The sequence below is a fragment of the Mustela erminea genome, chromosome X (assembly GCF_009829155.1).
Source record: "Mustela erminea isolate mMusErm1 chromosome X, mMusErm1.Pri, whole genome shotgun sequence".
In the NCBI taxonomy this organism is placed as follows: domain Eukaryota; kingdom Metazoa; phylum Chordata; class Mammalia; order Carnivora; family Mustelidae; genus Mustela; species Mustela erminea.
In genome coordinates, this window is record NC_045635.1 from 4925918 (window position 1) to 4953450 (window position 27533).

Here is a 27533-nt window from a genome sequence, read left to right on the forward strand (position 1 = left end):
AAACTGCCCCGACCGGGGACCAGGGACATATCAGGCTGACAATCACAGGAATTACCCAGCAAACCTATCAGGATCTGGGTCTGTTTGGAGTGCCTGGTTTCTGTCAGTCCGGACGCGTGAGGACGCGCTGTGAGCGGCACAGAGCCCGCGTCGGGACCTGCCCCACCGGAGAACTCGGTCCAGCACCCCTGGCTCGCAGAAAGCAGCATTGCAGGACGCTGCTACGATTCCCTCACGGCAGAACACGGCTGCCCTGCACGCACCTGTCTGTGAGCTAACCACGGTTTTCCGGGGGAGTAGTGTCCACCAGGACGGTCAGAGACAGAAGCAGTGCGTGATTTCACTTCGATGTCTAACAGGCTAACATTTGTTTGTGCTCACGGGGGCGCCCATAAAAATGGCTTGAAATATCCTCCAAATAGGAGAGTCACATAAAATGATAAAAAGGGGGGAAATGTAGCGGACAGACAGATGTGGAACTAAACTGAAGATGTTCACGTCACGTCTGAAGCGACGTGTTAAGATTCAGCTACCTGTTTTCTAGAGGAGCAGGAAATAGACACCCCAAGGACGGTCACTACCGAGGCCCGAGTCTCTGCATAACTCGTAAGGAAAGAGGCGATCGGTGGTGGTTATGTGCTAAAAATTCTGTATTTGGAGCTTTTAGGAGCCATAAAACTGATTTAAAGGATGGTTTCAAATGTTAAAAGAGAAATGCATAACAATTAAATGCAGGCAATGAAACCGGTTTGTTTCTAACTGCCTCTTAGTAATTAAGAGTTTATGCTTGGCAAAGCCCCACCAACACAGATTTAAGACTTGAGACAGTGTCCAGGAATTAGTATAAACCCACATCCAAGTCCTCAAAAGTGATAGGATTGCTACTTAGAAAGTGGAAGAGCTAAATCAGTGTAACATGACTTAAAATAATGGTTGAATGGTTATTTTCGATTGAATTCTTCTTTACTGGGCGACCGGGTGGACCTGGTTCTTCATATGTAGAAGAGCATCTTCTAGGTTCCTAGAGTAGATTCACCCACTACCGAGAGTGATGGGTCAACATCTGTTGGTATGTGGCCTGGCTGGAGACAGAGAGAGGAAGCATGACATCAGCTGTAAGAGACAGAGATAGAGATATGGGGAAAGAGACAGAGGTATTACAGAGAGCTGAGGGTTTACAAGAGGGAACCCTGAAAGCAACCTGGTAATCATCTTAGTGGGGATGCGGGGGGCGGGCTGCAGTTTAAAAAGAGTAAGGGGGGCAGGGAATGCATGTCTGCTGAAAAGTAAGGCAACCCTGCCCCCCTCCCCCCCAGCATCCGAATCCGCTGGGCTTCCGGGCTGCCACGTCACATTGTCTGTAGGAAGAACGGTGGCCTCCAGTTTCAACATCCCATGGTTCACCCAAATTGCTTACCCTCTAAATTTTCCAAAGGACCTGCCTCTCCCTGGAAAGGACTCCTCAGGACCCGCGTACGTCCTGCCTAATAAAATACCTCTCATTTCCTTGCACAGAAGAAATAATCAGAAATATTACAAAAACTAGTAACAGAGAATCCCAATAGGTTTGTGTTTTTTTTGTTTTTTGTTTTGTTTTGTTTTTTTTAATGATTTCATTAGAAACCTCCATCAACAACGATGTGGACAAAAATTAAAAAAAAACAAACAGACGAGTATGCAGTCTTCTCTGCATTATAAACTCCTATGCATTCTATTCAAACCAATTTTCTTTGAGGAGAAACCTAATGGCGTCATCAAAGCCAAGTTGATACAGGGATTCCATTTTCCTCTTGCATGGTGGGAAGAGGGCTTGGTTAAGCCTCACCAGGTTTGCCACGGACAGCTAGAAGAGAACAGATTGAAGGTAGAAGACAGCACAGGTTAACGGCACTGACGATTTCTTACCGTAGATACAAATCGTGGCTTTAGAAAATCAGTTGGAGAAAATGGAACTTTAAAGGTCTAACTTTAGCCCTAGACGAGCTGCGGGTTTCTCAGCCCCGGCAGTGAGGATGTTTGGGGCCAGACACTTGGCTGTTGTGGGGGCTGCGTGCTGACTCGTAGCGCTCACCCCTCTGTACCGGATGCCAGCAGCACCCCCAGAGGAGACAACCACCCATGTCCCCTACCCGTAACATCGCCTCCTGTCCACAACCACTGGGAGTGGAGGGGAGGGAGCCCATATTTTACCCAAGTTATTCAGTTGAGCTCCAAAGCTTTTGTCCCATATTTTGCCACACTTAACAATCATTTTTAAACAAATGAGCTGATTTAAAATTGCACTAAAACCTGCCGTATGTTCTCTGTCCTGAAGAAGAGAAGAAAAACAGAACTTTCCCCAAACAGATAATACAGAGTGAAAGGCTTGTGCACTCACAGTGCGTAGGTTCCCCAGGCCCATGGGCATGGGTGACATGACCTGTGTTGTCGACTAGTAAGAAACTATGGCCGAGAAGATGCCACTGGCATATGAAATTATCAATTTCGGAAGCGCGTGGCAGTTTTTAGGCGATTATCTGCAAATGTCATGGTGTCTCGGGCTCACCGTGACGTCCTGATTGGCGAGAGTCACGTAGAGGTCCAGCTGTCCTTTGTCCTGTGGGGAGATGTCCAGGCGTCCGCTGAAGGGGGAGATGGTCACCGTCCGGCCGACGGGAAGGATGGGCAGGCTGTTCGTGAGGCCTCCATCCGCCCACGTCTGTGGAAACAAAGACCCCTCGTCAGCGCACGCCAACGTCACGGCTCCTACGAAGAGGAGCACAGACTTTCCAACAGGGAAACTTCCTTCTCATCGAATCCGTGCCCTGGAAATGCTCTTAAATTACCCCAATCATCACCCATCAGATGGCTGATTTCTGTACAAGTCCATGCACACATACCATTTACCTATATAATGAGAACCTCACAGAATCGGGAAGCCTCTCCAGCTGCTTATTAATTTTGTAAAACATTTTATTTATTCATGAGAGACAGAAAGATGGAAGCAGGGGCAGTGGGTGAGGCCGACTCCCCCGTGGCCAGGGACCCTGATGTGGGACTTGATCCAGGACTCAGGGATCAGGACCTGAGCCGAAGGCAGACTGAGCCCCCCAGGCACCACTTCTCTAGTTGTTTAAAAGCTTTAGCTGGATTATTGTCCATAAGGAGTACCTAAATGTTTATAACAGTGCATAACACAAGAAGCCATGGAATAAGCTTGGGGTGCATCATTAAGTCAACATGGAAAGCCACCTTCACAGCTGGTACTGCGTAGACCATCCACCATCACAGGACATTCTGGGTTTATTACTGGCAGTAGAAACTGGCATTTCCTGTCGCAAACTTAAAGGCAAGCTGAGCAACCAGAAATCCTTCTATTTCTAAAGTGGCACCCGTCTTCAAGACAGGAGGTTTCAAAGCCAGAAACAATGGGAAGTATGACATTTATAACAAAACAAAACGAAACAACAAACGCTATTGAACTCCGAAGAGGTTCTGTGTTTTCAGACCCCAATCCAAAGGGGACAGATAGGCAGAGCAGGTAAGAAAAGCTTCTAGAAGCTCCTGGATAACTATGTTAGGAAAAAGGACAAAGAAACAGAAATCCTTATGCTACCCATTTCATAGCAAGTGAATGGACAGCATTGACATCATCGGGTCTAACAAGAGACACGCAGACACACACAACAGAAGTACAAATTCTCCAGGTTGTATCTGTGATGGAAATAACCTTCAGTTGACAGGGAAAAAACACAGTCTGATAACGGTTGAAAACCCCTTTGAACAGAACCTTGAGTGGAGGATTCTGCTACGCTATTTCCCCTGAACATTTGGAATGCGACGTAGGAAAACCCAAGCTGTTCTGTTCAGCACAAAGGCAGTGCTAGGAGAAACGAGTTAATACAAAATGCCCTGAACTTGCTAAGACATACATTTGTTTTGTTCTAAGGTATCTGTGTGTGTGTGTGTGTGTGTGTGTGTGTGTCTGTTTTACTCCTTTTTATCGGTAAAGCTAGTGAATGATCAGTCCCTGTACAGTTCACAATGGCTTCGCCCAGCCACTAACTTCCCCCTCCGCCCCGCCAGAGGGAATAAAAGTAGATCCATGAAAAGGGAAAGCATGTTGAAAATTTGGGGGGCGTGCATTTTGGTGTCGGAGAAAACAGAAGTAGAGTGGATTATAATACACCAACCTGTGTAACTTGCATATTGTCGCTCTTTCTAACAGAACATAACAGACATCACCATGTAATTACGTTCTATGTCTCATATAGACACATTCGTGTGTGTGTGTGTGTTCAACACACCCGTGTTCCCATGTGTTTGTGTCTACATATGCTTAAAAACACAGTTCAAAATAAGGGAGATTTGCAGTGAGGAGCCCCCCAAATTCTGCTTCCGTGCCTCCTGGTCCCAAAGCCTCCGTTTGTTTTTCTGATTGCTTTGGGCATGGATACGGATTTCTGGCATTTGTTCATTGCTAGAGAGGGGGAGGGGAAGAAAAAAAAACCTTCCAAAATCATCGTTCATATTTTCAATAGACTATATCACCAGTGATCGAAAAGTCTGGGTAGTTTTCATCAAGCGAAATTAGAAATATGTGCGGTGTGTCATATGAGCTCATCTGACGCGCTCAACTGAAGGGAAGGGAGGCTCATCAGGGTGCAGAATGCTCTCATTTACCACAGGGCTAATGACTGCTGGCTCCGGGAACTGAAAATTAGTTCTCCAAATTTTCCTCACTCTCGTTAGCTTATTCTGATTGGATAAATGATGGTGGAAAACGTATAGCTTATCCCATGTCTTGATTAGATTTGCAGTATTACCAGCTCCGCTAGAACCGTCCTCGGTACCAGCTCAGGTTCTCCAAGAGCTCTGGACTGGGTTCCTGATTTACACTCTCAGGAGCTGTATTGTTCCCAAAACCACGCATTCCTGCAGGCATGCGGATTCTAGCAGCATCTCTAGAAACAACGGTTACAGCAGGAAACGTTCCTCACCCCCAAATTAAAAGTGGGGATCTTCTATATCTAGCGTGCTCTGGTTTACAAGCCTGCACTTACATGCTGCTGTCCGTGAATTCGTGGGCAGTTTGCCACAGGTTTCTGCAAGTCCCTTCAGCCTTTCCCCTCTTGTGGGAAGCATTCCGTAAGGTGGTAACTACCGCCATGAGCTTCTGTGATTCCGGAATCTTCTTTGGGGAGAGAAGCAAACTGTGCTGGTGCTTCCCGTGATGTCTTAGTACCACTTCTAAAGGCACAGAGGTAACTGTCCCATCCACACAGGGCAGGTTATGACGTGGCAGGACGTGTCCAAGTTTGCCTGACACACGGATGTGCTCCCGAACAGATGAGGAACATGCCCCGAGATTCATAAACTCAGACAATTCTTGGTCCATAACTAAAGGGGAAAAGCTAAGGAAGGCACATCTCTCTTCTAAGGGCCTGTGAATTCATTCTGCAAGGACTTCAGCACATCTGATGTGGACACAGATGAGATACGGATGTTCGTGAGCAAGACGGGATGCAGGGCTGAACTGTGTTCAGGTGTTTTGTTCAGAAAGCAAGTGAGTTCAGAATTCTTTGTCAGGAGAATGAACGCGATGTTGAAAGCTAGAATTACTGGAAGTGCCATGGCACAGGGCCTCACGGTTTAGGAAACCAACCCCCTGTATGACTTGGTTTATCTTCGAGAATGCCGGAAGATGGGTAGGTCATGCTCGTATCCTCAGTTTTCCCGTCTTACAGGGGAGGAGACGGAGGCTTGCAGGGTTCGTCACGCTAGGTTGCTGCTAGCGTGCTTTTGTAAATAAAGTTTTATTGGCATACAGACACGCCCTGTAGTTTACGTTTTGCTGTTGCTGCTTTCCCCCGGCAACAGCAAAGCTGAGCGCCCGGGGCAGCAGAGCCTGCCTGCCCCACCGTGCCGCGAGTATCTCCTCGCCGGCGCCTTCCAGAAATTCTGTGCCCCGCCGTCCTGCGGAGTAGGCACGCGGGAGGTGTGCGGCTGGTCCCCTCACTTGCATGCTTCCTTCTCGCACACGATAAAACAGCCCCGGAGATCAGAACCGTTTCCTGCGGGGGCAGCAACTAAGTCCTGACGAATCACTCTGCATTTGCAGGCCTGTCTGATCTTGTGTGACACAGAGGAAGAATCGTTATGTCCAAGAGAACATGCTCGGTCCTTGCGTCTCAGAATGGAGGCCGTGAGGAGAGACGGAAACGAGGAGAGGCCTGGTCTCCGCAACATAGGTCAGAATCTCCCATATGAAGTAAAGAAACACAAGTGGGAAGGAGAGACCGACGAACTTTCCTCAAGAAAAGGGAGACGGCTGAAAATAAATAAGAAATTTCGGAAGAGGTGGAACCACCCTGCTACTATTTTACTAAAGATTACTGGTACATTGTGTTAATTTTGGAGCTTTTCATTTTTTAGTTAAAAGATGGGGACATCCAATTTTGAGAAAACACGGAGTGTTACATCAAAAATATTCCCTGGAAGACTAATAATGTGTTTTTTCAAAAGGACCATGCAAAAAATTTCAGAATGTTGCTGAAAAGTAAGGTCTTCTCTTTCCGATGAACTGGGAATTGATGTGCAGATTTCCATCCCGCCTGGTGGCTGGTGACCACGCCTTTGAGGGGACTGAGGCACCTACCCGTGGGAAATGTCTAATCATAAAGAAATAGAAGCCTAAGGTCTGTAGTAACGATTTTATACAAATACACAGTGACGTAGACTATGCCACAGCTCTCCTTCCCACAAATGTCAAAAAATGAAAGAGTTAATAAGCCGTAGCCCATGAAAAATGCTCAATAGACCAGAAGAAGTCAATGTTAAATTTTCTTCATATAAGTCAAAATATTCCCTGAATTCTATTTCAGACAACGAACAAACAACAAAACCCCCCAGAATTCTGAAGCTTTTCTTAAGATGTGCATCTGTCAGCTCTAGAGATGCTCTTATTCTGTTATTCTGACATTTTAGTCACTTGTCAGTCACAGTGCCATCTCTTAGAAACAAAACAACTTGCTAGTCCAGAGCTCCTCTTGAAAATGCTCATTTGTGTTCCAAACTGATGGCAAGAACCTGTGAAGACGTGGCCTGACAGCATGCATGTCCGGAGGCCATACGTACGGATAGAAACGTCATTAGTAAAAAACACAAGTCTGACCTTCAGTGTGTGTGCATTCTCCGTGTATTCAGCTGTAAATGACTCCCTACCATAAATAAGGTTTTGAAAATGCTCTTAAAAGATGAAGCCAGGAAAAGCTACAAGAACTTTTTTGTTGTTGTTTTTTATGATTTTGTTTATTTATTTTAGAGAGAGAGCGAGAGCGCTCTCAAACTAGGAGAGGGGCAAGCAGAGCGAGAATCAGACTCCCTGCGGAGTAGGGACCCTGAACTGGGGCTCGATCCCAGGATGCTGGGATCACGGCCTGAGCCAAAGACAGATGCTTAACCGACTGAGCCACCCAGGCGTTCCTATGAGGAGTTATTTTTTTAAAAAAATTAGGTTAAAGGAAATCGAGGTCATTCCACTTCAAACAGCTGGTGGACAGGTTTGGAAGGAAATAGACTGTTAGTCAAGCGAATCCTCAGTGTTAACAAAAGTATGACACTTTTAAGTGATTAATAATTGATTTTTAAAATATGAACATTTGGTCCACAGATACATATTAATGAAATCCACGATGTTCAATACGTAGTTTCTCCCAGGTGTGTTGCTTGGGGCCGGCAGGAGCAGAGTCTGCATGTGGCCTTCTTGGACTCTGCCACACGGGCACTGCTCTGTGTCCCAAGCCTCGACGACGGCCCCAGTGCAAGTCGTCCGTTCCCTTTGCCCTCACTGTGGGCACAACCTCCCTTGCTTCTGAGAAACCACCTCAGCAAACACCCCATTCAAGACCCGAGTTCCACAAAAACTTTAAAACCTGGAACTCGAGAGATGTTTTCAGCCTGATGGAAATTTTTCTGTAATTTAAATCCTAGGAAGAGCTCACACCCACAGCAGGACACTGTGTTTAAAGCACACGTCCCATTTCCTTGAAAATGGAACAGTTGTGGAAAATAACTTGGCCTAGAAACCCTCTAACACCATGGGAGGCTGTCAGGCTGATGGAGAGTCCAAGATGAGCACAGAGCGAGGCTGCCCTGTTGTTTGGGGTCTGCGTCAATGGACGAGATCTCTGAGGGCACTGTCCGTCCTTGGCTACATGCCCTTTCCTCTTGGTGGACATCAGTAAACCACCAAGGAAAACCGCACGCTGTCAGAAGGCAACAAAATTAAGTAGTTATCATGTGTCTACTATGCACAGATGCGGGTCATCAGCAAGACCTTGTCCTCCTGCCCAAGGTCAGGGGCCTCGGCGCTGGTCTCCATCCTTTTCCCGGCCTGGAGGCCGCATCCCCTGCTGCAGAGCTGCGGCTGGGCTTCCACAGTCATGTCCAAGCGCTCAGTCACGTAAGGGGAAACGCAGCTGAGAACAGCTGACCCTTTTAACCACTGCTAGTCATCAGCTCACAAACCGAAGAAGCAGGAACGGGGATGGAGGGAGATAAGCCGAGGGCGATGGAGGGGCACACGACGCCTACTGGGGCAAGAGGCACGGACGGCAGAGACACAGTGGTTGGGGATCCTCCTGGGAAGGCTGCCCCCTTAGTAGCTAGGTGGCCTCGGGGAAGTAACCGAACATCTCTGCATCTGCATATCCTCATCTTTAGATACCAGGGAGTAATCCCTTCTGTTGCCGCTGACAACAACCAGTCACAGCACAAGTTTTACTTCCTTTTCTGGGAAAGAGAAAATGCACGGTGGTGTGCTACAGGTGGCCTCCCCAAATCATTTAGGGCCTTTCTCGCTCACTCTGTGTCCATCTCCAGGCGGTGATTTCTCCGACCTCATGATCCACAACAGCTGCAATGGTTCCAGTCATTGCATCAAGGTTCCAGGCAGCAGGAAGTAAACAAAGTTAGGTCCCTCTGTAATTCAGCTTATCTGTCTGGCCTGCACTTAGATGTATAGCCACAGCTGGTGATAAGGGAAGCCAGGAAATGTGGCTGTTAAGCACAGTCCTCCAGGTCCAGCAAAGAGCTGTGACTCCGTTGTAAGGAAGGAAAGAAAAGTTGATAGTGCAGAAAAATAGAAGCCTCTCCCACCTGCACCTGCTTCGTGACACTCTTACCAATACTTCAACGGGCAAGTGTTGAGCATGGTCTCAGGGACAGTGTCTGGGACTCGGCTGTGCCGTCCCCTCGACTCCTTCCTCCCTCTCTGAAGTTCCCACCTGGTTATCGTCACGTGCTGAATGGACATCCTCCCTGCCCAGTCACCACCTCTGAGTCCTTGATCACACTGGCAGCTCTCCTGATTGGACTCCCGCAACCCCCTTTCATAATGCATCATCTCTAAAACACCTTACCATGGTTGCCCCGGGAGCCATTTCTGTCATTGTTATTATAAATTGAAGCTCTGAAGTAAAACGATGACATTTCAGATCATTATAAAATTAACGTTCCTAAGATAGAGTTGATTTTGATGGTATCTGTGTTCAAAATTTACAGCTAAAAGTAAATATGAATTTTTATTCTTATAGCAAGAAAGAAAAGGCTAATGTACTTTAAGTCAATTAATTATGTAACGTCCAATACCTTCCAAACAAAATTTTAGATGACAACATAGCCCACGCTCCTTGGGAACTGGGTCTCCTGCTTTCATGCGCTGAAGTTTAAATCATTTTATGTTGCTCTTAAAAAAATGTATCTTTTGTTTCTAACCAGTCACCGAGAGGGCTTGAGCCTTCTGTACGTACCGTATGCATACTGCTAATCAACAGAGTTCGAGTCACAGTAACGGTCACACTTAGCCTCTGCCTCTTAGTATGTCCATGGCCTTCCCAGTTACTTAATGTCTCTGTCCCTCGCTCTCCTGCCCCGTCCCTTGAGACAGCCGTCCTGGGGCAGAGCAACTGGGGCCCACCATTGAGCAGGGAGCAGAGGACTAGAAAGCCCAGGAGAGCTCCAAGAAAGAAAACCATGAGGACTCGCGAGATCAGAACCCACACAGGTTCCCAGTCACGCAAGGTGAGAGATCCGTACACGTGCTTCCTTCCGTGCGGCTACCGTGCTGGGCCCTCAGAGGGAGTGCGTGAACGGACGAATGAATGAATGACGGATAGCAAGCGTTTTTCATGTACCCACTAGAGACTAAGTACATATTACATACATCATGAAACCAATAAAACGCGTGGCCTTTATTCTCCCACAAGTATGTGCCTGATCTTGGGTGTTAAATTGGTAACTGTATTTGAGGGCACCCCGGGGTCTCAGTGGGTTAAGCTTCTGCCTTCGGCTCAGATCATGATCTCAGGGTCCTGGGACAGAGCCCTGCATCGGGCTCTCTGCTCAGTGGGGAGTCTGCTTCTCCTCTTTCTTCCCTTGCTCATGCAGGCTCTCTCTTTCTCAAAAATAAATAAAATCTAAGGAAAGATACTGTATTTAACTCTACAATATGTATCTTTGGTATGTGTTAAATAGATGCTGTATTTGATTAGAAATACAGATCTCTGTGATGTGCTAAGTTGATAGTGCATTTGATTATGAAATAATTGTAAAATAATTATCAATTATAAAATAATTATAAATTATTTCTGGTATGTGTCAAGGAGATGGTGTATGTGACTATAAACACTTAACCCTTATAAGTGTTAAAATGATACTGTGTTTGATTACAAACATGTATCTCTGGCACGTGCAGATAGTGTATTTCATTGTAAGGAGATAGTGTATTTCATTATAAAATTGTATCTCTGGCCGTGTTACATGATAGCGTGTCTGATTATAGGGTGGGTTCCTGTGCTGGAGACGGGCAGGTAGGACCATAAACGAGCTGCTAAAATACCTTCCCTTGAGGTGCCTGGGGGTTCAGTCGGGGGCGTGGCTGCCTTGGGCTTGGGTCATGATCCCAGGGACCTGGGGAGGAGCCCCACATCACATCGGGCCCCTGCTCTGCAGGGACTCTGCTTCTCCCTCTGCCCGTCCCCCCGACTCCTGTTTATGCGCTCTCTCTCTCTCCTTCTGTCCTTCTCTCTCAAATAAATAACTGAAATCTTTTTAAACAATGAAAAGAAACCCCCTCCCCATAGTGCTGAGCAGGAGCAGATTGCGGGGAGTGAGCCGGTGGGCGCTCACCTCTCCCCTCCCCTCCGCAGACCCGCTCCGGCTGTCAGGGGCAGCGCAGACCGTCTGACAAGCGCCTGGGTAAGTGACGGGCCTGGCAGGGGAGGGGGTTGCTCCCCAGTGTGGGGCTCCTGTGTGGCGGACCGAGGGGACAGGGCTCCAGTTTGGTCGGGTGGGTAGGATATGGGGGGCCCTGATGCCTCTTCCCACCTGACAGCGCAGTTCTGCTAACAGAAGGAGCGCTGAATGGGACTTAATTTTTTTTTTTTTAAGTCTTTCAGTCTTTTTTTTAGAACAAGGAATGAAGCTTTTAATCAAATTAAAAGAGAAGCTCCCTGATCATTCTGAATCTCGACATCCTGACTCTAATGTCCCAAGGCCCCTGTACTTGATTTTTTTTTCCTGTTGCAAACAAAAGTATTATGAAAAAAAATCATATAAGCTGATCTGGAACTACCAGAATCATCATAACATCGGATCCCCTGAAGGAAACCTGTGACTGCAGGAGTCACGGGTAATTCACCGGTTACGAGCGACCGTCACCTGCCCTCTGTACTCCACCGGTTTCAGTCCCGCGTAAATGGGCACGAAGCTACTGGCCAACAGCACCTACGTGAACAAAATAAAGAAACACCTCATAAATGTTGGCATTCGCATGCATCCAACAGATTTGATAGATTGACTCTAAAATGTGGAATTTTAAAAAAACAGATCATCCGGGAAGACATGACGTGAGTTCCGTGTATCTCCAGGGCACACAGGACACTGAACTGGAAGACGGCACGTTCCGTATCTGAGATGACCTTGGAGGGACACGGACAGTTCAATGTTCTAAGCTCCGCGGGCTTCACGTGAGGAAGATCGGGCTTTGAATTACAGACAACGGAGTCCCTCCCACAGTAAACTCCGGGTAAGGCTCCGTTCTTGAGTAAGTCCTCATGAGCTAGTCACAGCGCGTGAGCTCAGACTAAAAATCATTCTAACATCGCACCCGTGTGGTCCCGGCTGGCTCAGTCCGTACAGCCTGAGTCTTTGTCTTGGGCTCATGAGTTTGGGGCCCACACTAGTAGCAGAGTTTACTTAAAAAAAAAAAAAAAAAAAAAAACCAAGAAAGTCAGGGGCACTCGTATTTTTCCGAGGAGCGGACCACTCTGGTTTTCACAGCAGAGACCAGCCTGCGGCGTGGGGGTGTTCTAATTTGTCACAGGATGTTGTTAAGGGGAGCGAGACATTTCGTGGGCTAACAACACGGTCTGGAGACGTAATGAGGCAGTGGCAGGTACGGACCGAATTATCTTTTATCTTCCTTTGGGAAAGTCAAAAAAGGTTGCCCTTGAAAATATTACCATTTCTTCCAACGGAAGAAGCTGGGCATTGGGAACCTTTGACATGTACGTGTTTTATTTTCCAGTATAGTTTCCAGATCTGTACTGTTCAGTTTGGAAAGACGAAGCAGTAGACACTGAACATTTAAGCTATAATCTTCCAGCTAGTAAGCGACGATGGTATGGCTGTTCATTGTGAAGGATTTCATGTGATTTGGGGGCGGGGCATATAGTATTCAGAAACGGGTTATGGCCCCAAAACTGATGTGTAAATCAAGTATGTAGAATTGTTGAGCACTCAGAGGCCATTTCCTCCAAAGAAACGGTATCGTAGGTATGTTTTCTGAGGTTAACTCCCAAAGGTCAATTTATTCTGAACTGTGAGTAAACAAAAGATCTGGTTGCCCGCAACATGCGCTTTCTATGGGAAATGTCCTCTGGGTTGTCACCTGCCACAGCTGAAGCCCACTCGGGCCTCCATCCTGTCCTGCAAGCTGGCCCAGGATTCCCTAGCTATGCAACGGCTCCTGCTGGCTCCTCGCCGCCCAAAGCTGCTGAAGGGAAAGGCTGTGTGTCTCCTGCACGGTCAGTCAGCCCTTCCCAGGGCTGATCCTTGACTGATGGCCGTTGTCATCTCCCCTCCCCCTCTGGTACTTCCCCGCCAGTCTGACCCGCAGGAGAAATGAGGCTTTTCCCATGTGGTTGGGGGCACGTCGAGGACAGACAAAGAGGGCCTCACAGCACCGGGCTCCTGCCAGGGGGCCCAGAAGCATGTAGGGCCTCAGATTTGTGTGGTCGCAAATTCACTGGTACCCTAGCACAACGGAAGGACTCCAGCAGGAATGGGGGGAGGGAATGACACGGGTCATGCACCTCCGTGGTCCCAGGCTGCTGCTGGGTGCCGGAAGAGCTACCTAGTTAGTGCAGAAAGAAAAGCCAGGTATCAAGGACTGCGGGATGTGGAACGCAGGGCATCAAACCAAAGCACCAGGGCAACCTTGCGTGAGATGGGTGCACGGTCTGCAGAGACAGGCCCATCGTGAGGCATTCCTCTCGGCATGAGTGGCCCAGCGTGCAAAGCAGCAAAGCAGGAGTGGGCGCGCGCTCTGCCTTGGCGGGACAGTGCCTCCCAAGCCCACAGGGGACGACAGGACAGACGCCAACCTCCTGAGTTCCAAAGCATCAGCAGTTGGGTGCTTTTCAGAGAAAGGCCATTCAGCGTGCGGGTCCTGCTTTCGCCCTGACTAAATCTGGCTCTGCCAGCCATTGGTTACTCCTTTCAAAAAACAATTACAGACCCTCGGTATGTTTTGCGGGCACACTGTGGCCACTTAATGACGTTATTTGGCAAAACGCCCCATCGCACTGTGGCAATAACGGACACAGTTTGTGGATCGCGCGCGTATTGGGAAATGGCACTACTTAACGCTCTTTAAAGAACCGAAGGTGCTCTGTAAGCATAGTGATTTATTTCATTATGCTGCATAATTATATCTGCCCTGCAAAAAAAAAAAAAAATCACTACCATTAGAATCAGAATTATGTGTATTTCCTCCCCCACCCCGTGTCAGAGTATAATGTGAAGTTCAGAAGTTAATGCTTGGAACACTTTTGCGGCATTTGGTTGAAAAATACTATTCAATTACTTTCCTACAGATAAGAACAGTTCCCGTCCTCGCTGGTAGGAAGAGCTCACCCAATGGGAAAATGCCTGCCGTTCCTCTCAATCAATGTATTTACTCTGCCATCCCTCCCTTGCCTTTACATACGCTGCTGGTTTGTGGGTCAAACTATGTTTGGTGGGAAAATTAGCTTCCACAGGTAAGAACAAAGTGGCTTTTCTTATTCCTGTGCGGTCCGCTTCTGGCCATTTTATGGCAAGCAAAGAGGATTTGCTAAGGAAAGAGACAAGCGCTCATATTCTTAGGCGGGAGGCGTACACGTGTCCTTCTGCTGTGTCTTACCGCGTTGTTTTTCCAGGGACAGTTTTCTCAGTCTCAGGCCCTGGAGAGCAGAGGTTCTTAGCAAAGGGAGGGAGTGTCTTCATTTAGCGATGTCTGGAGACAGTACTGTATGTCACGTGTGTGTGTGTGTGTGTGTGTGTGTGTGTGTGTGTGTGTTGGGAGGGTGGTAGGTACTACTGGCGTCCAGTGGGGAGAGCCCACAGATCCTTCTACACATGCTGTAGTGCACAGGACACCCACCACAGAGAAGCAGAGGACCCCAACATCAGGGGTGCCGTAGCTAACAACCCTGAGGCAGAAACTGGAGTCTGGCCATTGACGGCCCGTCCCAGGGCCCCGCGCCTTAAGCGATGCATGGATTTGCTGTCTCCTTCTTACTAAATACACAATGATGAAGATAAGTCAGTCACCTCCTGCAGCAACTGTGTCAACGTTGCCAAGTGCATATGCAATCCACGTTCTGACGAGCTCTTTTCATTTCACATTTTATAGAAAAGGGGTGTTTAGAAAATTATGTGGCCTGGCTTCCTCGGAGAATAAATTCCCCACAAGTTCCGTTTATGCCTGAAGTTTGCGGTGGAGTTTAATGAGGATCTGGCTGTTTATTCAGAACCTGCTGGCGTAGTTGAAATGCAAAGATGATTCAAATTTATCTTCCCCGGTCTTCTCAAGAAAAGGACCATCTTAAATTCAGGCCTTACTTCACCTTTAGAAGGCTCCATGGGAGAAGATCTTGCTATCAGAGCATTCTCGCTATGTGCGCAGAAATCTAGAACATCCTAGCAACGGAGACAGAGTTGTTCTTCTTAAGGGGGACACGGGGGAAAAGCCTTTCTGGGAATACAGATCAGTGAGCTTTCACTTGGGTGAAAAGACCAGCTCAGACCACTCATGTCTATCAGCTTGAAACCTGAAGAACTCAGTGACTGATCCTAATTCAGACAAGTGGCCGGCACCAGCGCTCCACGGCACAGATAATTTCAACATAATTTCTGCTCAGCTGTGCAAGTGACTTACGAGTTTCTTATAAACAAAGGATTTACCTCCCTAATCACACTTGGATGAAGGCTAATATTAAAATGTGTTTGGATTTCCTGATCGCATCTTTCCTTGCGAAGACAAATAGCGCAGACATCAGGGGATAATGTGTAAAGGGGCTCGCAAGGAAAGGACTTGACACAGACCCATGGCACACAGGAAAAGAGTCAGAAGAGCCAGGGTCCCTGAGCTGGTAGGTACTCAAAGGACCTGAGGAAGCACTTCCATGGACGTGATCTCTGCCTCAGACTGTGGGATAGATGGCACAGCGTGGATTCCAATTTACAAAGAAACCAAGGGACGGAGAAGTTGTGCCAACGATCCCCAAGAGACCAAGGGATGGAGAAGTTGTGCCAACGATCCCCAAGAGACCAAGGGATGGAGAAGTTCTGGCAACGATCCCCAAGAGACCAAGGAACGAAGACGTTGTACCAATGATCCAATCACACTCCACGCAACACAAGGGCTAAGCTCTTCCATCACCAAAGCACCATTGCCTCTGCAAAATGGGGCCTCGATTTGGTACTCATCTGTCAAAAACAACCGACCCACAGCCATAAATGATCAGCGGACTTCATCCTCCAAGGGAACACTATTTTCATCCGCCCCTCAACTCACTCCCCTCCCCCGAAAAAAGTGCGGTACCAAAATGAGTCTCTCTGGTTGAGAAGAACAAAAAGTGAGGCCTTTGCAGGAGTGGGGGCCTCTTGGGGGCTCCGGTCTAAGTATATAAAGGGATTCTCCGGGGTTGGGGGTTCATCTCCTCCTTGTGTGGTAGCCAGATCACATGATTCTCCCTTTCTTGGCTCAGTCACAACAGGGGAGCAGGGGCGAACTTGACAGAAGTAAATTCTGGACAAAATAATATGTGAAGACCACATGCCTGCCTTGTAGTGGGAGAGAATGGGGCAGAAACACCACCGCTACCAGCCCTGACGGTCTCAGTCTTATCCAGGCTGCTCTAACAAAATACTATAAACTGCGGGACTTATAAACAACACCACAGTTCTGGGGACGGTAGAGCCCAAGAACCCAGCCTCAGCAGGTCTGGTGTCTGGTGAGAGCCCACTTCCCATCTTCTTCACTGTGTCCTCTTGTGACCGAAGGGGCAAGAATGCTCTCTGGGATCTCTTTATAAGGTAAGGACGCTCTTCCCGTTCGTGAGCGTTCTGTCCTCGTAACCTAGTCATCTCCCAAAGGCCCGACCTGCTAATACCATCTCGTGGGGGTTAGGTTCAACCCACACTTTGGTGATAGAAACATTCAAAACATAGCATTCCACTCCTGGCCCCCCGAATTCATGTCCTCCTTTTGTGCAAAATCCATTCAATCCCTCCCAACAGCCCCCAAAAGGTCTTCATTTGTTCTAGCAGCAACTCAACGTTTAAAGTTCCAAGTCTCCCTGAAATGTCATCTCAGTCAACCCCGGCGAGCCCCGAGGTACCCTCCATGCGGAGGCAATCTGCTCTCCCGCTGTGAGCGGCATCGTGGGCTCTTTCCCGCTGTGAGCCTGTGAGATCCCCGTGTTCTCTGCTTCTAAAATCAGCGGTGAGGAGGCACAGGATAGACATTCCCCTTCCAAAAGGGAGAACTAGGGAAGCAGAAGGAGGTGACACATTCAGAGCAGGTCTGAAGTGCAAGGGGGCAAATGCCCTTCGACCTTCAGACGATAATCCTCCTTGGTGTGCCGTGCGGCCCTGCAGGCCCATGGCGGCGGGTCCTGCCCCGGATGCTCTGCTGGGCGGGGGAGGTGCCCCACCTCTGAGTGTCCTGCCAGAAGCTCCCCGGAGCTTTCCTCGTGTCTGGGGTCTCCACGCCCATGGCTCCGAGCAGAGGAGGGTTGTCCGGTGAGTGGAGAGCGTGTGTCTCTAGTCGTCCTTGTACTCTGGGCTTCTCCGGAGAGGGGCAGCCCTGAGGACGTCTGCAGTGGCTCATGGGTCATACTTCCATCGTCTTGGACAGTCACTGTGGCTTCTGCCTGGGTGGCCGGCTGCCTCCTCATCACGTGGCCGTGGGCCGCCCCTTCCAGCTCCGTTCTGAAGACGCAGTCCCTGTTCTGGAAGGACAGGCTGAGAACGGGCCAAGTCTTTCAGCTCGACCTTGCTTTTGATAAGAGATTCCACCTCGAAGGCCTTTCTCGCTTCTTGCATTTCACACAAGCAGGCAAGAGACGCCAGGCAGCATCTTCAACACTCTGCTTAGACTGCAGCCTTGTCAAATACCCATTTTTATCTCTCGCAGGTTCCATCTTCCAGAAAACACTGGAAGCCTTCACGGATCCCCCACAGGAGGGAGGGCCTTTAGTCCAGTGTCCAGGACCACGTCCTTGTTTCTGTCGGAGACCTCACGACCCCCAGTCCTACCGCCATTCCGCTCATGGGCCCTTCGGGAGTCCCTGAGAAGACGAGGCCGTCTCTGCAGCTCACGTCTCTCTTGTGCAAGTCCTCTGCACACGCGCCTCTCAAGGTCCCCTCACGGCGTCGTGGGCTCTTTCCAGCACGCGCCTCTCCCAGCCTCTGTCCGCTACCCGCTTCACAGCGCCCCCACATCTCAGTGTCACTTTTCTGTCTTAGTCCCTCTGGGCTGCTGCTGCAAAACACAGACACGTGGCTTCCAAACAACAGGGACTGATTCTTCGTGTTGCTAGACGCTAGGACGTCCAAGGTCACGGTGCCAGCACATTCCATGCCTGCAGACAGCCTGCTTCTCACCATGTCCTCCCAAGACAGAAAGATCTTTGGACCACATAATTGGTCAACACAAGTTCTAAGAGAATATTCAGCGATCATTGCAGATATCAGAGGAAAGATTGACCTTTTATGCAAAAATAAGCAAAGTTGATACAATTTAAGTGGGAGTCCTCACACAAGAGCACATTTATAAAAGGAAGCCAGTGGTCAAGGGATGCAAAATCCTATACCAAAAGGTGGTAAAACTAGGTAATGATCCATTTCCCGAGATATTGCACAGGTAGGTCAGCACACTAGTCATGAGCACAGAGGATAAGGAAGGGGCAGGAGAACCACTTGGGCAGGAAAGGCTGACTCCCGCTCCGCAGAGAGCCGGCTGGCACACTTGACATCTCATGACCGGCTCACACCGGCATGCCGACCAGTCACGCGTGTGGCTTAGTACCTGACCTGTTTCCTATTTGCTGAATACGGGCTGTGACCAACAGCCAGAAACGCGCTTCTGCTTGCTTTATTCATTGTTCTCCCTGGTAACACAGGCTGGGCTATTACGTCCATCTCACAGCTGGGAAAACTGCGGCTTGAACATCATTCGCGCTGGAGGGCACTGTCAGCAAGTGACAGACCTAGATGCCATACTGAGAGACGCACATAAAACACGCAGTAGTGCAGGAGACCACCCACGCGCACACGTGCACACACAAAGGACTGGACACACGTACACATATATACATGCGCACACAGTTTAACATATAGAGATACCCCATTTAGAATTAAAGGTGGTCGTCACCTGGTGGGTAGTGAAGAGCCCAGCGTTAAGAAGAAAATAAAAACACTAGTTAGAAAGGGAATAAACAAGTTAATGATAAAACGGGAATAAAATGCAACTTGCTGGTTGGAATCCGTAGTACTCAGTACTCCCGGCTCCTTCACCAGCGGCCAACGGACACTGGCCGTCCTCTACCCTCTGGTTTTCGCCTCCGTCTCTTGGCCTGTGTCGGCGTTTGTCTCTCTCACCTCCAGAATCTCCGAACACTGGGAAGGACACCCAAGGCTGTGTGCTGAGGGCCAGGTGTGCAAAGCTGCCAGGAGACCCAAGTGTGCACCGTGGTGCTGCTTCCCCGCTCGGCTCCGGGGCTCCCGTCTCCCCCAGAGGGAGGGAGCGAAGGGCCGGCAGGCGGCTTGCTCCGGACCCTCCCCGCTGCCCGAGGCGGTCAGCACGGCCGGCCTGCCGCGTGGCTCCTCACTGGCCATCCGCCACTGGCCTCCTCGCTGCCCCGAGCACAGAAGCGCACGATGTCCCCGCCACGAGGGCGTCTGCTCTCTTTCCTCTCTGTGCCGTCTCCTCGCAGTCCCCACCCGGTCTTACTGTGGAACTAACTGCTTCTTCGTATTCCTGGGACGGGTCTCCGACATGTCCTAGCCACTGCCTGCCGTCAAGGATCCGTCCATCCTTCCAGTTTCTAGTTCTGAAAAAGGTTAGCGCATTCTGCTCAATGTTTAAAATGCTTCTTGTATAACCTAGGATAAATGTTAATTATTCAATTATTCTCCTTACAAGATATTACACATTTGTGTCAACCGTTTCTCTTCCGTTCAGTGAACTCAAGTAATTACACCAATTCTCTGAATAGTTATTATCCAAAACAAAGGAAATTGCAAAAAAAAAAATCATGTTTACTTACTGCAGTAGTTTGCTATTGCTGCTGTAACAAATTACTACAAACTTAGAGGCTCAAAATAACAAACACAAATCTCTTACTACATAGTCTCGAGATCAGAATGTCTCGTGCAGCTACGACCCAGGTATCGGCAGGCCTGCACTCCCTCTGGGAGGCTGTAGGGGACAGTGCTTCCTGCTGGGGCACTTAAGTCCCCTTTGCCTTGCTGGCCGTCAGAGGGGACGGCCCACAGCGCCCACTACCTCTGTGCTCTACCAGCCCGAGAGCTGGGAACCGCAAACGTGCCTGGCATCCAGGAACGATCTCCATTTCCAAGGACTTACAGATTTATTTGGACCCACCCGGATAATCCAGGGCCATCTCACCATTTCAGGATCTTTACCTCGATCATGTCTACAAAATGCTTTTTGCCGTGGGAGGTGGCATGTCCACGGGTGCCGGAGATTACGGAGTGGACATCTCTGGAGGCCATGATTCAGCCAAGCACATTGTCATATGAGAGGAAGTGAGAGTGAGCTAGTAGATCCAGCACGGGATGTCACCGAGCAGAACGCTGGACAGCTCGTTGGTGGTCGCAGCCGGGCCACTGACCAGCTCAGTCATTTTGTAAAGATCCCTCAACATGTAGGATCCGGTTGCTTCCTTCTTTTTCTTTCTTCTCTTTTTTTTAGTAGGTTGCACCTCCATTGTGGATCCCAGTGCCGGGCCTGAACTCACAGCCATGATCAAGAGTTGGATGCTACAGGTTCCTGGATGGCTGAGTTGGTTAAGGGACTGCCTTTGGCTCAGGTCATGGTCTCAGGGTCCTGGGATCAAGCCCCGCATCGGGCTCCCTGCTCAGTGGGGAGCCTGCTTCTCCCTGTCTCTGCTCATGCTCTCTGCTGTCTCTCTCAGATTAAAAAAATAAAATCTTAAAAAAAAAAAAAAAGAGTTGGATGCTTTATCCGCCAAGCCACCCAGGCACCCCTTCGTTTGTTCCCAGGGAGGCCACTGTCACAGATGCCAGCTCAGTTCATCTACCTACCCATTCCCATTGTCAGGCACGAGGGCTGTCACAATGGACAAAACAGAGCAACCGCTGCCCGCTGGGAGCTTACACTCATGCGAGGAAAGACTGGCGATAAACACCGAGTACGTAAGGCAGTAAATAACACAGCACATGAATGGTGACGGTAAGTCAGGAGGGTTACAGCTTGCACACCTGTACCGGATTCGCAAAGTGCCTATTTTCTGCGATGGAGAGACTGTTCATTTGTAAGTGCAAGAGTGGCTTAGTCAGCACACCGAGTAAAAATATTCTAATCTATGAAGTCACAAAGTGATTTGACTTGTCAGTTCAGCATTTCAGGTTACATCATTCACACGGTGGAACTCCAACCGTTAGACTCGACAGTAAAAATCAATGCGTTTATCACGTAATTCGGGCAGAAGTTTCCCCACTTAGCCTCAATCCATCGCCCACCGCTGTGTCCAAACATGCATTCTTCACATGCTGTGAAGCCGGCCGTGACTCCCACCAAAGGGAAAACAGAGAAAAAACGGCCCGGCTTTTGTAAGAAAAGTGCACTCTTTCCAATTTACAAATATTTGATGTATTACCTTAGCAAGCACACTGTTATTTGCAACTGCAGCCAAAGTATTTCCTAGAGATGATAAATTCGCAACCGAGCAACTTTCCAATGTGTCCGGGTAGAAAAAGCATGAACACGGAATGGGAAGACGAAACGGAACGTCAGATGGGGACGCCAGGAGACCCAGGGTCCAGAATGCCTCCCACAGCCGGTCGGTATGACCCTGGTCATACCGTCACGTAAAATCTCTGCACCCGTATCCTCTCTTTAAAAGAAGAAAGCAGTAAAAGGGCAGGAGTCACAGCCGCCCTCCCCGATGCACAGACGGCCTGCGCAGGACTGAGTAAGCCCGCACAGGAACGAAGTCTTCCAGGAACGGGGAGATCCCGGCGACGTCCTGCAAGGCACTGAGTACCACTGTGCTCCCCGCTGCACGCGCGACCCGCCTCCCAGGGGCTCGTGGGTGAACGGCAATCACGGGGAAAGCAGGGACCCAGTACGGGACGTCTCCGGGGCCTCCGAGGTGGCCTCTGAGGGACGCCGGTTAAGCCACTCACCACCCCTATCACTGATCGAGCCCTCATCGTGTCGCAGGCGTGATAGGAAACCTTCCTTCTGAAGAACACGGTGATGCCCATGGCCTGGGGGAAGGAGTTAAGTCCTTGCTGAATCCCTCAGCCGTGAGATGCGGCTGTGTTACCTTAATGAGGTCCTCTCTGGAGCGAAAGCTGGACACCAGGTAATTTTCTCTGGTTTTGGTGTTGGTGATGGATACGTGCAGGCGGCTGTGGGCCAGCTCATGAGCGTTGGAAGGGAGAATCCGCTCCATTCCGCTTCTAAAGGAGAAAAAGTGGCCTGCGTTACTCACCTTGAATTATTGAACGCCTTGTAAATATTTTAGAAGGGGAACGTTGCCCCGAGCGTGCCGCAGTTTACACAGAGTGTCCTCAGCCGTCTGTCCGCACGCGCTTTGAGGGAAATGGTCTATATTCATGTATGTACCTCAGTCGGGCCATGAAATCGTAGCCGGGTGTCACCGCCCCAAAAGACTGCCTTCGGGTTTCTTCGGCAAACTCGTAGGTAAATTCATTACATTCCTGAGAAAGAAAACAAATACGTGAACCTATGATTTGTAGAGAAAGAGAAAATTCCTTCTTTTTCCAGAATTCTCTGGCCATCCCACAAGGCGCCTGGACCCCACATCTTCTAAACCCAACACTCAGCCTTCGGCGCCCCTTTCCTTCACAGCTGCGTGAGCCCCACCCGACCCGTCCGCACCCCACTATGCTTAGTCCCCCGGCAAGCTATGCGGCTCCCAAATCCAGTTTTTTTCCCCCCTTTCTTTTTAAACCACCTCTAAGGGCTTTGCCCACATCTGGGAAATTCTTGACGGCTCAGTTCTGATTCTCATTTAGTACATGTCTTCAGCACAACTGACCCCCTCTCCCATGGCAATTCTGTGACCTCTGACACAGTCTGATTGCAACAGTTCTGATTACTAAGGACGATGGCGGTGACCAAGAGAGGAGTCGTGACGATGATCGGTCTTGGGTATTGGGAGCCTCCGAGTGGTGAGGAAGGTGGGCGCGTACTGTGCTGGGACTCCCTGATGCAGATTCTGGAAGCTCTTGTGACCCTGGGAGGTGGATATAATACCCCACTTGACGAGTCAGAAGACCAAGGCCTGGGAAGATTAAACATCTTTCCCAGCAGCTCATCAAAACTCGTCCAGAGTCAGGCTCTGAATCCAGGCCTCTCTTTCCTTTATTAACTCCCGCACGACACAACCTGTACTGCGCCCTCGGCACTGGGGCTCGGGTGCAATGAAGTACCAAGAGGTCCTGCCCCCATGAGACCGAGGACTGCCTCGTGTGTAGATCCTAGGACAGGAGGAGAGCGCTGTGCAAGTGCAATAAGCCGAATCAAGCCCCTCCTCCCGCAACGATGGCTACATTCTAGTCTCTGGATCCTGTGACGGTTTCCTTACAGGACCAAAGGGATGTTGCAGAAGTGAAAGATTTTGAGACGGGGAGGTTATTCTGGCTTATCCAGGCAAGCCGGGGTCATCGCAAGGACCCCCGTAAGTGAAAGAGGGAGGCTCGAGTGTCACAGCCAGAGACGGAGACGGGAAGATGCTGCGCTTCAGGCTTAAAGACTGAAGGAAAGGCCACGAGCGTAGGCATGCAGGCTGCCGGCAGAAACCATAAAGGGCAAGGAAACAGATTCTCCTCCGGAGCCCCCAGGGGGAGCACTGCCTGGCTGAAAATTTAGTTTTAGCCCAGGGAGACCCTTCCAGAACTATGACCTCCAGAAATCTAAGACGATAATTGTGTGTTGTTTTAAGCCACGGAGTTCGTGGTCATTCATTGTAAAGAGCAAGAGAGATACTACACAGTGGGCGTCAGCCAAGGCTTCCCTGCAGGGAGACAGCTAGGGTAAGACCTACCATGTGAGGAGGAGCGGGATTGAAGATGGGGGCAGATGAGGAAGACTGGCAGGGGCAGCTGGGAGCACGAGCCAGCAAGGGCCACTGGCCTGAAAGTCAGCGAGCCACTGGAGAACCAAGTCGCAGGGGCTCCCGGGAGGCAGCCCAAGAAGTCTGGATCCTGTCCTAAGTCCAGACAGATCCCTGTGGGTGGCAGGGGAGGGGAGGGGGAGTAAGACAGCCGGATTTGTGTTTGTGAGGTGGTGGTTTCTGGTCGTGAGTGGACACAGGGCTGCTGTCGGGACGCTGCCCCCAAGATGTGTGCTCCTTCTACCAGGCCAGACTGCCCACTTAATGTACTTTCTTGTATTAATTTTACTTACACACACACACACACACACACACACACACACACAATCCCCTGACCGCACTGGAACCTGATTAAGCAACGGACTTACTTATCTTTGTGCTCTCTGCTGTATATCTCACACTGTGCCTTGCAGATTATGGGCTGAGAAAAGGCCGGCAGCACTGAGCTGTTCCATACGGACGTCTAAATTTGCCTGCCTCCCAAAATACATCCGGCATCAGGTGCTCCTCTTAATTACACATGCATAAACTCAGAACTAGATTAATTACTCACGTATTTGTCACAACACCGCAAAGCTCGAGGAACCATCCGCAAGAGCTGAGCTAACACGGATGTGAGTAAGTAGAAAACAGTTTGCTAAAAAAACTCAAAGCAATGGTGTATTTCAGATGCTAACAACAAAAGAAATAAAATAAACTTAAGTCAATGGGCTGAAAATTTATTTTGACAAAGGAGAAATGAGGATCGTGCAGGTAAAGACGCAGAATCATTTCATACCTTCCAGTGTGAGCACCCCGTACGTCCTGCTCCTTTACGCACCCAAGAGCCCACCCAATCTCACCCACACAGCTAGACAGTACAGCAGGGTCTCGGATTCACTGAAAAAAGATACAAGAACAGGTAATCTGGCTTGAATATGATATCAAGTCTCAGATCCAAAGGAACCATCTGTGTCTGAACACCACAGATTTTCAGTTAAGTGGCTATATCGTGGCAGTATTTCTGAGTCACGTTACTTGTAAATCACACTTAATACAGTTCTAAATCTGAAGATTGAAAACCAAATCTGTTCAATTGCAAATCTGAGAATTTGCCCCACGTCAAGGAAAGATGGCACTGAGAAGGAGAACACAACCCCTTCGGTGTTCCTGGCCTCAAGAGTTCTGGAAAGGAACTAGCTTGCAAATCCAGCTCCTATGGTCCTGCTAGCTTGGGGGTGGGGGGGTTGTGTTCACACCTTATGTCTACCTTCACTGCCTTCAGGTTCTCGTTCTGTGCGATCTGTACGGCACCGCATCCGTTCTCTGGTTTCCCAGAACGCAACGTGCAGAGACAGGAAGAAAACCCAAGTGGGTTCTTGTAGGACTGGCTTCAAATCCAGTGTTTCCTACGTAAGCAGCTCATCCTAGGTGATGAGAACAAGAGTCTGAGGTTTCAAGTTTTGTAGTTTTGACATTTTAAATGGGACTTAAATTTATGCTTGGGCACACACGTGTTCGTTATTGAGTTGTTGTTCAGAGCCACTAGAGTGTGTAAGTCACGAGTGAATAGGATTTTCGGCACCTCTAGACGAAGACCGTTCTCCCAGTCAGCAAATGCAGGACTGCTGTCTAGAAGCAGAAAGCATTTTTACAACATAGATGGCATTCAGTGGAATACCTAATGAAGGTTAATTTTCATTACTTCTGGATAGACTGCTTAGAATTCACAGGTTTTTAACCGGGAGAATGAAAAGTAAAATCTCTACATCATTCTGATGAATAGAAATTCTTGGTCCACATTTTCCTTTAGACACCTGTTTGTAAATGGGAAGGAACAAAGCATTATCGGCCCTGTGTTCCGGGTCTTGAAAACAGGGCTGGTTGTTCTCATGGTGAGATAAAGAAGACATATCCTTTGCTTGAACGAAACAGAGAGCTGGGACCTTAAGACACCCAAGGTGGGCGGGGGGGGGGGGCATTTTATTTCCTTGTCTCATTTCAGAAATAATCTTTCCCAAATCCAAGAGACAGGTGCATAATGATTAATTTTTGAAAGAAAACTCTTAACCTTTTGTGTTAGCCAGGCAAAGGATTATTTCTCTGCAGCTCACTTGGTGGGGGTAGCCTTCATGTCGGTGTCCGGGTGTTAGTTTGCTGGTGAGGAATGCAGCCCGGTTACAAGTTCATTACCTCGATTTTTTCTGGTGCGGTCAGCAGGACGGTAGCCACCAAGGATCCCGCAGAAGCCCCTGCAAAGGCCTTGACAGCCTTCAGGAGCTTCTGGCCGTGTCTACAAAGTGCAGATGCTGCCCCCAAGTGGTAAATGCCCAGGAATCCGCATGCTGCAAAGGACAAGTTGATGTGCTTCATTCTAGCTGCAAAAAAAAAAATAAATAAAAATAAAAATAAAAATTAAAAATTAAAAATCCCCCAAACAAAAACAAACAAACAGAAAAGGCTGTCAGTCCGTACAGTTTATTGCACATGCTGTGTTGTCTCATGCCTCATCCTTCCAAGATTTCGTTTTAATACAAATGTTTTGTGCTCAACACAGTACCGTCCGTGAAAATCTCATTCAATATCAACATGTTCAAGGAAACTTTTTTTTTTAAACCCTCTCATCTTGGCCTAATACAGCTGTATTAATTTTAAAAAAGGGCAGTGCCCTATGTCCTCATTACATAGACTGTGCAAATCTGCTATTTGATGCACCTGGCGAGAAACCGATCACTAGGTTACATGTGGCAGGGCCTCTGGTGTTTTTGTTGTTGTTGATGAGGTTTTTTGAACTTCTTGGGGGACGGCTACTCTTGGGAAGGTGGATTCGCTACACAGTAGCGAGTTGCAAACAAAGTAGCGAGTTGCAAACAAAGTAGCGAGTTGCAAACACGCGAGCTCGCGGCGAGTGCATCACCGCATCTCAGAAGCCCCTGCCTCCCTGGCCCCACGCTCGCGTTGCAGGCACCCGTGTGGATAGTGAAGGACCCCCAAACCCCAACCCAAAGGAACACACAACAATGATGCCCCGGTTCTCGAGACAGACAGAGGTCACGGCCGGCAAGGGCATTGGAAGGCCCCGAGGCAGGTTATTCGCGGCAGGCGCCCACTCGTGATCAGTTAAACGATGCAAGTGTTTTCCCGGAGGCTCCGTGGGCCCAAAGGGCACAGGTGCACGCCATCGCGCAGCCGCAGAGCGGCTCACCTGCCCCCCCCCCCGGGGTCTCGCCCCCACCCCTCCCCCACGCCGGGGCGCTCAGCCGGGCCTGGAGTCCGGGGGCCTTAAGACGTTCGTTGGGCTCGGGAGTAGCCGAGCCCCGGTTTGGGTTTCGTTTGGGCAGAGTGGACTGGAGTGGGGGCGCTCAGCGTCCAGGCGGCAGCACGCGCAGGCCCCGCATCACTCTGGGGAACTGGGGACCTGGTGGGGGGGGCGGGGGTCGCCGCCGCACCAGCCCGGGGGCCGCAGAACGGCTCCGGCCCGCCCACCTCCGGGAGAGACCTCTGCGGACCAGAGCCCGCCCCGCGCCCGCCCAGCGCTCCGCCCTACCAATGCATCTCTGAGGCACCTCCATGTTGAAAGGCCCCCCCTAACCCGGAAGGCGGAGCCGCGCC

At 49.4% G+C, this 27533-nt stretch overlaps 1 protein-coding gene and 1 long non-coding RNA gene across 7 annotated transcripts; both read right to left on the bottom strand.

Moving 5' to 3' along the window:
* Positions 1–1562: 1562 nt before the first annotated feature.
* Positions 1563–27533, bottom strand: PNPLA4 (patatin like phospholipase domain containing 4). Of its 6 annotated transcripts, XM_032330626.1 has the most exons (8): positions 27469–27533; positions 26115–26299; positions 22866–23063; positions 22430–22524; positions 22128–22263; positions 11701–11766; positions 2546–2698; positions 1563–1843 (listed from the first exon to the last, which is right to left on the bottom strand). In XM_032330626.1, the coding sequence occupies exons 3-8, from the start codon at positions 22875–22877 to the stop codon at positions 1712–1714; spliced, it is 594 nt and encodes a 197-aa protein (XP_032186517.1). In that variant the 5' UTR covers positions 22878–23063; positions 26115–26299; positions 27469–27533; the 3' UTR covers positions 1563–1711. The 6 variants fall into 6 exon arrangements, with proteins under 6 accessions (XP_032186517.1, XP_032186515.1, XP_032186521.1 ...); XM_032330624.1 differs by lacking the exon at positions 22866–23063; XM_032330630.1 differs by lacking the exon at positions 22866–23063 and having other exon boundaries at positions 25993–26299.
* On the bottom strand, positions 24249–25986 carry LOC116582832. The gene is made up of 2 exons (XR_004282527.1): positions 25603–25986; positions 24249–25348 (listed from the first exon to the last, which is right to left on the bottom strand). It is a non-coding gene; the product is annotated as an uncharacterized LOC116582832 (long non-coding RNA).